At 38.1% G+C, this 14,258-nt stretch overlaps 1 protein-coding gene across 1 annotated transcript in view; it reads left to right on the forward strand.

The window, feature by feature from the left end:
• LOC149790349 (uncharacterized) overlaps positions 1-13,107 on the forward strand; it is a 145,256-nt gene extending 132,149 nt beyond the window's left edge. Inside the window, exons 10-11 of the mRNA XM_089972393.1 lie at positions 10,810-11,901; positions 12,405-13,107. Coding sequence (XP_089828519.1) covers positions 10,810-11,901; positions 12,405-12,847 — 1,535 coding nt within the window. The 3' untranslated portion in view covers positions 12,848-13,107. The remainder of the gene's footprint in view (positions 1-10,809; positions 11,902-12,404) is intronic.
• The last annotated feature ends 1,151 nt before the right edge of the window (positions 13,108-14,258 follow it).

Below are 14,258 nucleotides of genomic sequence, written 5' to 3' on the forward strand. Positions count from 1 at the left end.
ATCAAAAACGTTTGGTGGATTACCAGCAAATAATTCGGTTGTGTTTGCATATAAAAATAAACCCGATGGCACACCAGACTGGAACGTCATTGGGTTACCAACCGGGTCTTATCAAATCGAAGAAATCAATGAGGAATTACAACGTCGAATAAAAAATATCAAAACAAAGGAATCCAAAATAGCAATAACTGTTCATAAGCCAACGCTGTCGTCCGCGATCGAAATAAACACCCCAGACTACGCCGTGGATATATATAATATCTCAATCAGAACAGTGTTAGGATGGCCTGAAGTCGCTTCACAGACGCCACCAATACCACCAACGCCTAAAAAGTCTGATTATACAACGAACACACAATCATATCATGAAATTACCCCGTCATATAAACAACGTCTGGATAATGTAAAAAGTGCAACCTTGGGTAGCAGGATTGGCTTCTACAGTGTGGACCATATTCGGTGGTCATTTATTTATGCTCAAGATCCCAGAGGAGATACTAGCTCCGTTTTTATTGACCTAAGCGATATTATTGAATATTTTAAAACCATTAATCAAGAACATAAAACACAACTAATGCGACTACGGCAGAGCTTACAAGAGCATCTTTTTGATATAACAAGTTCACGCAGCGAAATTATTACGCGGATTGAAATATTAAATCAGCTTGCAGCCGACATGGAGTATATTAACCAGCGAGTAATTCAGGCAATAATTGATTACACTGCTGACATAAATCTTTATAAACTACAATTTCTAGACCATTATTCACTGACGGAAGCCATGTTGCCTAATTTTAAATTTCCTGGGTATAATGTTCCCGAGTTAAGAAAATCTGTTACCTACCTCATCAATGAGTTTTTCAATAACATACTTGCACAACACAGAAAAAAAGTACCACCGGCAACTGTCCTCAGACACAACAATGACCCCGAAGGGCAAGGCAGGCATGTATCCCCGGGCATCGTAAATATAACCGAAGTGGTCGCGGTCAATCTTGTGTGTGATGTCATTGATGGCAGTTACAGCACGGACACGACAGTATCAAATCAAGCCCAGCAAGGATTTATTCTTTATTCATTTACTCCGAAAGAACCACCAGGATTTCTGGTTGTGCAAGAGCCGATCAATCCGGTCTATCTACGATGTCATAATCCGTGGCTGACCAGAATAAATTTCGCGATGACAGACCAGCGTGGGAATCCTCTTGATTTACGGAATGAAACACTACACATTAGTCTCCTGATAAAATCAGGGTGAAATCCTCGGATTTCCAAGTCCTAAGGACTTTCAATCGTAAAACGATTTCCATCGTAGAAGTCTTCGACTTCCAAGGACTTTCAGTGTTGCAGTAAAAAATTAATTGTATTTTATATTTTCTGCAACACTGACAAATTCACTGAAATTTATAGGGTGTTTACTAGTAAAAATCACAGAAATCGTCCGATTTGCTAATTTTGATAAGGTGTTTACTAGTAAAAATCACAGAAATCGTCCGATTTGCTAATTTTGATAAGGTGTTTACTAGTAAAAATCATGCGAATTTAGTAAAAAGCAAAAAAAAGATATATTTCACAATTAATCAAGCAAGTATTATATAATGTATCATCGCGTGAAATGTTTCATACATGATAAAGAACTTATTGATAAAGCTGTCAGCACCGGAAAAGTTACCCCGGAAAAAATAATTGTTGATATATACGGTAATGACGATTTTATACTGACTGATGCGCAACTACAAGTATTGATAAAAGATCATGTTGTGATTGCGCATTGCGGTATACATCAAATCCTCGAATATATACGCGTATTTAGATCTTAGATTAGATTAGATTTATATGTACCACCACACATATGTTTTCGTGCATGACAAACAAGCGCTTGAGCAAGCAGTTAGGGCTGCATTTGCACAAGAAGAAATTAACGTTAAATTCATCATTGACGAATACGGAGACGAAGACTTCTTGCTAACACAGCAACAGTTAGATAGTCTCAGACGCGAGTATATTATTTCAATTGTATGCGACAGAGATCAAATTCTCAGTTATGCACACTCCTGCATTAAACCTCATCGACTAATACAAATACTATCACCTTGATGAAATCAAGGCGATTTCATCAAGGAAGTAAAAAAATATATAACTTTTTTTACTTTCATTTTCATTTCTAAGTAAATCAAGGTGAGATATTTATTTCCTCGTCAGCGCTGACTTCGTCCTTGATTTCATCCTTGACATCGTCATTGATTTCATCCTTGATTTCATCCTTGACTTCGTCATTGACTTCGTCAGCGGACATACCATTTTTCAACTTTCCTACACGAGTATTTATTATCTTTTTCATTTCATACTCTTGAGCCAATGCCAATCTAATCTTTTCAATTGCACGAGATAATGAAACAAATTCATTTATTTGTGCTTCTTCTACTGTAGCGAGCGATTCATACAAATTGTTTTTAATTTTTTTATGAATCGATACTGAGCAGGAAGAATATAACGCCCTGCGCATTTAGCTTCATGCAGTGATTCAAAATCAGACATAATTGTTTCAGGATTTAGTGATATATTAAATCCGCCCTCTTCTAATTTTTTAATAGCAACAATCACGTTACTTATATTTTCGTAATTCATATATATATATATATATATATATATATATAAGGAAAAATGGACACCACATATCCCTGAGTCTCTAGCTTATCAAGTGATAGGCTACCAAACTCAGGAGCGGAAACACAACCCCCATGTGAGCCCCTAACCTGTCAAATAACAGTCTAGAAGGCCCAGAGTGTGTGTTTGCGAGCGACGAGACATCCCCCATGTGAACCCCTAGCTTACCAAATGATATGCTAGCGGGTTTATATAGGGACAACACAACATATAATATTTAAATTTGTAAAGCTCCTAAATTGCCACCGCATTTTAGCAAGCTTACAGTAGGACAGTACAACATATAGTATTTACATTATTATACATAATATTTACATTTGTAAAGCTCCTAAATTGCCACCGCATTTTAACAAGCTTACAGTAGGACAGTACAACTTATAGTATTTACATTATACATAGTATTTACAGTAGGATATAGTACAGTAACTAAGGACGGCACAGACATATAGTATTTACATTATACATAGTATTTACATTAGGATAGAGTATAGTAACTAAGGACGACCACCCCGTTAGGGCGATAACGGGGAAAGTTGTGCAACTTTGTTGGGCTTCGAAAACCCCGTACATAATTCGGACGCTATAGTATATAAACCGGCTGATACTTGGAAGTTCAAAAGTAGCTCCCTCGGGATTTCGTGCTTGTTTTCTTAAATATAATCGCAGAAAAAATACAGATGAACCATAAAACCGAACAAGTGTAATAAAATAAAGATTTTATCGGTGAAGAAAATATTATACACCCGCCCGTGTTGACAGTATTTAATAAAGTCACCTTAACAAAGTCACTTTGACAAAGTCAAAGGGGAAGTAATTGGAGATCGTGTTACCTTTACACGGAGAACCGTTTACCTGTTTGTAGTATATATCGTTAACAAGTTCTGAACTAAATTTAAATTCTGAGCTGGATTTGAAAAATACCTGTATTTGTGAACGCGGAAGCGTTATAGACTGTGACTCAATTGGCTGTAAAAAAAATAATAATTGTATACCGCTCTGCCACGCTGGATAAATTTACCTGTATTGCACAATCTCAAGGAGTGTTGTGCAAAGGGAGGGAACTAATTGCATGAGGTATACTTAACAGAGTTATCTCCATTTTTTACATTAAAAATCATCGGATTATAGTGAAGTACCTAACAACAATGAAAAACAATTTTCTGCTTATATGTTTTTGAGAGGACAGATTTGTATATTTTTTCTGCGGCACTTTGAACCGAACGGGGGTTAATACCGAAATACTTGGCAGCTGAGTTCATTGAGTGAAATGTTTTCTCTTCACAGGTATTTATGTTAAAAGATCTAACAGCTCTGGGAATTTTTACAAATTTACCAGTACCACCTCGTGCAGAATTCTCGCTCTGCGTGATGGCCTGTAAATTTGAAGAGAATTATTAAGTCTTTGTCCATCAATGTGATCAATTACAAGACCGTCTTTGATCTCTCCAAAGAAACACGCGAACACAAACCTGTGATTATGATACCTCTTTTTCCCAACAGTAAATCTAAGATAAACAGTATTACTAACAACACCAACTGGTTTTTTCAACCTGCAATTTCTGACTATTCCATCACGATTCGCTTCATAATTATCAATGATAGGATGTGGGACAAATTCTTGGCTCATTTATATAATAATGTATTTGTCTAAATCATAATTTGTCTGAAAACTTAGTTAAATAATCACGCTCGCATTTCAGCGTAACGTCGTTATTTTTTTTTTTTTTTTTTTTTTTTTTTGTAATATCGCTTGAGTTCACGGTATCGTTTTCCTCCAAAACTTGCACATAACTGTGTTTTACCCATGACCCCAACACCACATCGTAGACACGGTATTGGTCCTAAACTTCCCGTTCGGACGCTTTGGGAATGGTTTCCGCAGAATTCTTTTCTGCAGGATTTATTACAAGGAATTACGGACCCAACTTGAAGCCACTTGCATTTATTCATTCTATATATAATATTTTCTTATTTAAATATTTGTCTTAAATATAATATGAAGGAGTTTGAAAGATTATCTACCATTGGCACCGGGAGATTCGATCTTGACAGACTAACCAATGACTCGCGACGACGAGACCTGACTGATCTGTTTGATATTATCAGGAATGCCAAAAAAGAATTCCGCGACGACGGTACATCTCACGTGTGGTCGTCATTTAAAATTCTACGCGGCACCGAAAATGTCAATGTCGTTGACGGAGTCATCGATGCTACAATGAATGATGCACGAGCGAAAACAATTATTGATTACCTCTTTGATGGATATCAAAGTAATCAGAAATATTTTTTCACAATAAAATTTATTGTGCAAGCAGATTTCGATACGTGGATTATCCGTGACAAACTCGACCCTGTCCTTGCTAGCGGAAAGACCATTCTGTTAACCAAAGATTCCAAACCAGGAATGCTGACTGGGATTGATAAACTATATTACGCTCGAGCATATCCTGTGACAGGGGTCATTTATGGAATCTATCCGATAAAAAACCAAAAATTGATAAACTCACCCCGATGAAAACGACTTCGTCAATGACTACGTCGTTGGGGCTGAATTGTGTAGCCGAGCGAGTAATGGAACATTTTAAAAATGCGATGCGGGGAAACGGTCTGACAGCGTTAAGACAGTCCAAAATAACAGCGCGGACTGAGCAAGTCAAACACACAGGAGCGTCGATAAACGATGTTGCCGAGCTAGAAAAAGCATTAAGATTTCCCATAACCGTAACAACGATAACATAGGAAGTATTATACAAATCGAAAAATAATCGATACGGGGCTCCAATAAATATCATTGATCATAACGCTCAAGCTTGGACTAACGCAGTTACGATATTTCCGCGGGATCGTGTTGTGAAATATTATCGCGGGAATATATTCGATTTTATTAAACAGATAAGCCAAACCGACCCTGTGTCGATGTGGTTGTTTAAAAGCTCCGACGATGGCGAGCATGATCAATGTGTAAAACATAATGGCGAATTATACCGGACGGAGTCTCTGCAAAAGCAAATGAAAACACTCGCAGAGAAATATGTGAAAATCGAAGACAATACTGAGCAGTTATTACCTAATTGTTTTACAGTTCCGAGTGTTGCCGCTCACGCCGCCAGAGAAAGAAATTCGTGGAGACCAACCCGAAGTGAGTTTCTCTCGGATATACAATTGAGTTGTATCGAGTATAGACATGGCGGGCTGTGGAATACCTGGTATAACACCGCGAGATGATTTCCGTGGACATGATTGCGTGTTATCCGGGAAGCTTTCTCGGGATGGACGAGTGCCGCGAATACTTTAAGCGATTTAGACATCCCACGAACTCGATGACACGAGTTGCTATAAACGGTCCTTTACCGGATTTTTCCCTGACAGGATTTGCTCGTCTGACGTCGTTTGAATTTGCTGAAAAACTTCATCCGTGCTGTTATGTTTGGTGTGGCAGACATTTCTTAGAGAAACGTTGGGCACCAATAGTGTTATTGCGATATATGCTTGACAGCCGAATACTGGTATCGTTCACGGTCAGTGAAGCAATCATATCATATCGACCGCAGACTTTAGTTTGGTTACCAACGCCGGTGCGTATCAGTCTCGATGATGTTGATTGATTCATTGATTGATTTGATTTTTAGCGGCGCATTAGCACTGTTAGGCTATTTAGCGCCAAACAAAGTGTTATTTGTATAATCTTTTAAAACTTATAAAAGGTCCTATATCGACCAGCGATATAAAAGAACAAATGGTTGAAATTAAAAACGTTAAGATGGTAACGGTACAAAATAAACCTTCCCGATCAACGGGAGATGTAAAAAAAGATGAAAAGGTATTAAAATGGGACGGTATATATATTGCATAAAACTGCACAAGGTGATAGCATAAAAGTCAGAGTTTAGAGTAAAAATTTCCGGCTTTCAGGAACTCTATAATACGAGTGATGTTTATAGTATCAAAAGGTTCTTTCATGTCATGCACAAAGTAATAACGATCGCGCGTAGGTTGTAGGTCAAAGCACTCTATCATAAAGTGCTTGACAGTGAATGGTTCATTGCAAGAAACGCACACTGGTGGGTCTTCACCTTTTAGTATGTGGGTGTGGGTGATATAAGTATGACCAATTCGGATTCTTGCAATGACTATCTCCTCCCTACGGATGGTTCTGTAGGAAGGAGTCCATTCTCCTAGAGTTGGCTTGATTGCATGAAACTTGTTATTCACGGCATCATTCCATGATTCCTGCCACTTCTGACGAAAGAACTTTCTAATACAAGGCTTAAAATCAGTATAAGGTATTTTAAAATCAGATGGTTCTTGAGTAAGGGCCATTTTAGCAGCGCGATCTGCTTTTTCGTTACCTTTAATACCAATGTCGCTAGGTAACCAACAGTATATTATGTTGTGGGAGACACTCAGTTCGGTATTTTTGAAGAGTATATTTTTTAATAATGGGTTCTCCAGTTTTCTATTGTGTAGTGACTGGAGTACTGATAGCGAGTCGGAGAAGATGATACTGTTTAAAATATGTTTCTTTTCTATATGTTGCAGAGCAAGGTCTATTGTTCTGATTTCGGCTGTAAAAATTCAAGCTCCATTTGGTAAGCGAAATTGCGTTGTGTGATTTCCACAAACAAAGGCTGCAGCAGCCTTTTCCTCATCCTTTGATCCATCAGTATACATTCTGGCATAGTTTTTAAATTCGGTGAGGAGTTCATGGTAAGAGTTGTGGAAGATAGAAGGGTTTGTTTCGGATTTTTTTCCATCGTGTAGCATAAAAAGAACTTTTGGTTCTTCAATTAGCCAGGGTGGTGTTTCGGAGATCGACGTTTTCTGAATTTAAGAAAGATCTATATTGGTAGTGTCAAGGCTGGATGATATTCTAATGCCAAAGGAAGGTATGGCATTTGGTTTATTTTCGTATAAAGTTTTGTATATTTTACCCTCTGAATTTCCTTCTCCTGTTTCCAGGTATTGCAATCCTTGGAATTTGCGTGGTGCTCTTTCCCACAGTTGACACAATGCGGAGTTGCTCTACTGTCAGCTTCCTGATCAGAATTGTCTCCGCATCGGCCACATATTTGGGGTGTGTTTGAATTTGGTGTTGAATCGGGTGCTTCTGTTTGTGTTTGAGCGTCCTTCGTTGTATTAGGATTGTTTTTCACCACGGTGGAGAAGGATGGGCCAGGATGGGCTATTTTGGCCTGAACGATTTTTCTGGCTTCTGGATAGGGTATGTTGGATGTATATTTTACCCTCTGTATTTCCTTCTCCGTTTTCCAGGTATTACAATCCTTGGAACTGGCGTGGTGCTCTTTTCCACAGTTGACACAATGCGGAGTTGCTCTACAATCAGATTTCTGATGAGAATTTTCTCCGCATCGGCCACATATTTGGCCTTTTGAGCATCGATCTTCGTGATGGCCGTATTTTTAACATTTATAGCATCGAAGTGGGTTTGGAATGTATATCTCAACCTTCACTTGCAAGAAGCCATCTTTGACCACTTTGGGTACAGTTGGTTTGTTGAAGGTGAGTACAATGGTGTTGGTGTCCTTCAGGTTATTATTACGTTTGATACGTATTCGACGGACTGCAGTGACACCTTCATTTTTCATTCCTTCAATGATATCTGCGTCGGTGACTCCAGCCAAGTCATGACAGCGAATCACGCTTTTGGACGTATTCAGTGTGGTGTGAGCGAATGAGGTCACTGGAATATCGGAGAAAGATTTTATTTTCTTGATATTGTCTGTCTGACCTCGTCGTTCACATTCCACAAGAAGGCAACCCGATTTCATTTTTTTGACGCTTTTTGGTGTTCCAATCAGACCTGTAATTGTTTTCTGGATCACAAACGGAGAGAGTGAGGTAAGCGGTTTCGTGGCATCTTTTGACTGTATGACCATGAAGCGTGGAAATGACTCCATACCACATGGTTCGTCGTCAGAGTCAGATAAAGGTTTTGAGTTTTTTTAATTATCCATGATGGCTAGATTAAAAATTCAGCACCCGTGCTCCCCGTCCACCAAGGAGCCCAACAAGGGGACACTTTTCAACTGCCAGGGATACACAGATGCCATACTCAGTTGATAAAATTACCTTGAATTGACCCTGAAGTCGCCAATTTCTAGGGTCGGTAAAATTACCCCCCGATTGACCCGTTAAGCCTCCGCCTTCTAGGAAGTCTTCTAAGACTTGGAAAAGGGAAAGATAAAGGAATAGAATATAGGGGCAACGGTGGTATCAAGAGAGATACAAGGAGAAAGAGAAATAATGTGAGAGAGTAAATAAAGACTTCCTAGGGCTCGTCGTGACCAGCCGATTTGTCGGAACCAGACCTATCCCGACCACCCGTCTAAGAGAAGTAGAGGCCAAAGTAGTGTATTGCAGGGAAAGCCTCTGCTCAACTACCAGGATCCTTTCCTCCTCCGACACGGGACGCAACCCACGGCAAACAGGTTGCCTCTACTTAGTCGCCTTTTACGACACGTAGCGAGGCACATCGGGCCAATTCTACAACCCCGGACCCGCAGGGGGAGAGGTCACTGTAATATCAAAGAAACTTTTCATTTTCTTGATATTGTCTGTCTGACCTCGTCGCTCACACTCCACAAGAAGGCAACCCGATTTCATCTTTTGGCGTACCAATCAATCCTGTTACAGTTTTCTCTATCACAAACGGAAAGAGTGAAGCAAGGGATTTTGTGGCATCTTTAGATTGTATGACCATGAAGCGTGGAAATGACTCCACACTACATGGTTCATCATCAGAGTCAGATAAAGGTTTCGTACGCTTGTTTTGATTTTTTTTGGAATTTTCCATTTTGGCTAGATTAAAATTCAGCACCTGTGCTCCCTGCCCACCAAGGAGCCCAACAAGGGGACACTTTTCAAGTGCCACGGATACACAGATGCCATACTCTGTTGATAAAATTACCTTTGATTGACCCTGAAGTCGCCAATTTCTAAGGCCAATTTCGCCTTTTACGACACGTAGCGAGGCACGTCGGGCCAATTCTACAACCCCGGATCCGCAGGGGACGTGCTTATGGTACTAGATAATAATAATCTTGTTGATTTGTACTGGCTCCACCTCGTTTGATTAAATTGTAGCAGCGTATCTTTGCTTTGTTTCTTGTACATTTAGCTGAAACACATTAGTCTATTTTTCTGCCTAAATTGGTCTAATGGTTTCCTAGACAAAATATCCATTATGTAGGTCACACTTTCAGGGATATAACCATAACTGGATGCATCACAACCAACTTTTAGACTATGTCTAACGAAGTCCTTGAAAGATAATTATTGTGCATTTTTTGGACAAGATGACAAGTTACGTCATAAATGGTTAATAATTCGATTTGATTTGGTAGATACTTATTAACATTAAAGATTACTTTTCAGCTCACTACAACTTGTGATCCCTAAATAATTTATTTCATGCAAGATTGAACTGTAAGTAACATGTTTGGTTATATGTGTGATTCCATATAATTCCCCTTCTTATAGCCACATGTCCAAACATACACCGTTGACATTGTGCTATCAATTATGGAATATGCCTAGAGGAATCAATGAGGGTGGTTGAGAGGTAGGTGATGGGATAATGGCGGTGCTGGTTTAATGTCTGCTTCAAAGGAATGATATTTCTCACACCGGTTAGAATATAGATACGCTAGAGAGAGAGGGAGAGTGATAGGGAGGGAGGGAGACACACGCTGGACAGATAGACATATGTTTGGTTCTTCAGTGTTAGTTTCATGTATATTTCTTCAAGATATATTATTGATTTGCTTTTCTCGGAGAAATTGGTATAAGCACATGAATGTCAGTGTAAACAGCAGATGTAATTATGCAGCAAATCGTCCAAATGTTTTGAAACCCAAGTAGATAATGAAATAATGGTTACACCTACATTCAAACAGTATCTAGAAATAACCATGAGGCGACTGAATATATGCTGTTTCATGATCTACGTCGCGGTTAGTCCTGTTTATAGTCGGGTGCATATACCACTAATCTATTAGGTTTTGACCCGGTAGGATCGTTAGCACGAGTTCTCGTATACCAAGACTGCTTCAGTATTATTACTAGCTTATTGACGATATATTTGCTCCTGGTTTCATTAGGTTCCTACTTTTATTTCAGGCGATATCTATCTTTTGGGGTACCAGTGTTTACGCTCTTCGGTACGAAGAAATCAGGACGTTAAATATGTCTCACCGATTCATCAACAAAATGTAGACTTTGCTATATGGAACCTCATCCACGATGATCACGATTCACAACTAAAGAAACATGCTCTTATCCACCTGTCGCATCAATTGTCAAGACAGCTACTGGGAATCAACAAAGACGGAAACTTTATTGTATGGCCTGGTACTAATATTGAGACAGGACAAACCTGTTTCATCTGCCTTCACAAGGCGCCATTGAAAGAAAGACTTAAATCATATTTCGGCATTGAAATATATTACAAAGACTCTGAGAAACTAGAAAGAAGTATAGAATTTCCTCTGACAAGAAAACTCCAAAAGATCGAAAGGATCACTTATTGGGATGCATCATTTATACAGCAAGCAATCGAGAAGCATGGAGATAATCTTTTCAGAAAACACAGTAATCTTGAAGCCATTAGTGGTAGTCCCTTTGATATATCGAGCAGTGAAGGGCTACTAGACTGCCAGGTGGTTGTCCTTTACTGTCGTGTAAAAGGTTTTAAGCCATATGGTGAAGATTCATTTCCAAAGTCCCTCCAAGTGGGAGATAAATCTATCAAGGTAGATGTCCGTGAGGGTATCTTTCGAAAATGTATGAAAGGAAAAACGGACTGGCATAAAATACTATGCATGGGAATCAGTATTGGCATACAGAGTAATGATGCAGTAGCTGGAACCCTTGGGCCTTTTGTTCAGGTAAATGAAGTAGAAAAAGGTTTCTTGACCTGTGCACATGTTGTTAAACCAAGTGATCTTAAGGCTAAAGAACATTTTATTGTGTGCAATGGACCCGATGTCCTACAACCGGCCGAAGGAGAACTTTTGCCAAACCAAAGAAAGAGTTTTCAAGAGGCATGCTGTAGAAGGGTCCTTAGATATATTTTCAATCCACATTTTCATGATCCATCAAACGGCCTCACCAAATACGTTGGAGTAGATGCTGCATTAGTAAAAGTAACAAACAGAGACGCGGATGTGAACAATTTTCCGTTTATTCCATTAACTGACTTGAAAAAAGCGGGTAAGTTATGAATTCCGTAGAAAACAATAATATTATCCATTGTTTCCTGTCTAGAGTTTGTCTTACAATATATTCACATTACTGTCCCTTGTCTACCTAATGCTTTTAATGTCACTGATATGTCGTCAATTGCATCACTTTGCTCATACGTTTACTAATGAACATTTAGCAGTGTTTTTATATTAACTCTTGCTGAGCCTTTGTCAAATGTAAAATTATAATACAGAGACAAAGACAAACAATAAACGTCAAAGAAAACTTTCACATTATAAAAACATGATTATGGATTCGATGGAAGTAGTATATCATCGTTGTTCAAACCAATAAAGAGCTACACCTATAATGTTGAAATAATATTTCATAAAAAAAACAGCTTTATTAGGAACTTATACCTGATCACTTTTCATTTCTAAGATATTTCTCACTTGTTATTAAATAATGTACCGCTGTATTATTATAATCCTTAGAACTAAACTTCATGCTTATATCTTATTCATTTGCAGGATTTGACCCACAAAATCCCCCAGTGTTCAAATTTCAGAGCACTAAATATCCGCTAGACTTTAAGAAAGTAGAAGGGAAAAGAGTCATCAAGCATGGAAGGACTACAGGCCTTACAAAGGGGTCGATGCTTCTTGATGGCGCTATGGTGAAAGTGCACGACTCTGAACTTGAACTACATAGCAAGAGCAAGGTAGTAATGATGGGGCAATATATTGTCGAGAAACATGGATCAACCACATTTTTCGACCTTGGAGATTCTGGATCTGTTGTTTTCATGATTGACGAGGAGAACAATCTGACATGCATTGGTTTAGCGATTGGACTGCTGGATGAACAACATGACCTTCAGTGTGTGGTAACTCCTATTGAATATGTACTAAAGGCACTTGGCTTGAGCCTAGATTCTCTACAAATTCACGAGACGATGGATATAGGAGAGTGAGCGTGCTTTCTAGTTCAGCTAGTTGATTATCATGCACACCTCGCAAAAGTGTCTTCTTACAGAAAATGAGAACAAGAAACAACACCTGACACCAAATATACTCATTCTAGCCTGACATGTATTTAATTCTTTCACCGAGTAACTTACAATTTTACAACTTTTACTTACACAATTTTATTTGATGTTTTGTGAATGTATACACTGATATCGATAGACTGGCAATGATGCTATATTTATAAATATCTTTTGATGTATCTTTACATGTGTTTTGGTAGTTGCTTCTAAGATCAACTACATTTTTCGATCTCAGAGACCCTGGATCAAGTGTTTGTATCGTTGTTTCGATTAAGAATTGGGGTGATGGATGAACAACATAACCTTCAGTGTGTGGTAACTCCAACTGAATATGCATGTGTCTGTGTGTGTGTGTGTGTGTGTGTGTGTGTGTGTGTGTTACAGCGAAACCGTCATTACGGCGACAGTTCATTGTCACTGGGTAGTCATTATGGCGACAGTAGCATTAGGGTGACCAAATTTGTGTCACCTTAATGTTTGCTCTCGTGCTGTACATTACCTCTATAATTTTTTCACATACAGAATTTCATATAAGTATTATAATATCGCCTTTAACTAATATTTAATGTTTTTTACTTAAGATATACATCTAGTTATTAAATATTGTTATGCAAAAATGTATACGTGTGTTAAAGTTGTGTTTAGCCCCACCGTCACTAAATAACCATTAAGGCGACATTTTAAAAAATGCTTCCACTTTTATCAAAGTCAAGTAATATTTTTAGGATATTTAATGAAATGATTTAAAATAGTAATTAACACTTTGTAATGGCTTTTCTTTAAGATCAAATTCAATGACAACTCATAACACACTCAACTTTTTGAAATGCAGTAGAAGAAACCGCAATATTTGGTGTTCTCTTCAAGTACTGTTTTGTTAACTATAAATATATAAATAAACGAAACGAATTTATTGACTATTAGTTAGATGAAAGACATTAATGAAGCGTATATCACATTTTTATTATATTTTGCATTAACTTATAATACAATTTATTAAAGTTTTAATATATGCAATTTGTGTACGTTTAATTTCAATTATTATTACAACTTTTAAGTTCTTTTCGTAAAATAGTTTTCCATTTAGCTGTTACTTTGACGGTATTAGCAAGGGATCATTGGTCATTGTAAGTATCACTTTATAGTGTTTTTCTCAATGATTTAAGTAATGACTTTTGCCCATACTGTGTTTTATTCATGAGACTCTTGACTTGCAAGAATTGCTTTTCAAATTGGGTGTCTTTGTACTGTAAAATGATATATATAGGTCATCCTTTTTACGCCGTTGAAGAGCATTGATGATAGTTACAGTATAGCCTGGAACGCTGTATTATCG

The sequence above is a fragment of the Sinohyriopsis cumingii genome, chromosome 10, assembly GCF_028554795.1.
Source record: "Sinohyriopsis cumingii isolate HCF-2022 chromosome 10, ASM2855479v2, whole genome shotgun sequence".
NCBI classification, from domain to species: domain Eukaryota; kingdom Metazoa; phylum Mollusca; class Bivalvia; order Unionida; family Unionidae; genus Sinohyriopsis; species Sinohyriopsis cumingii.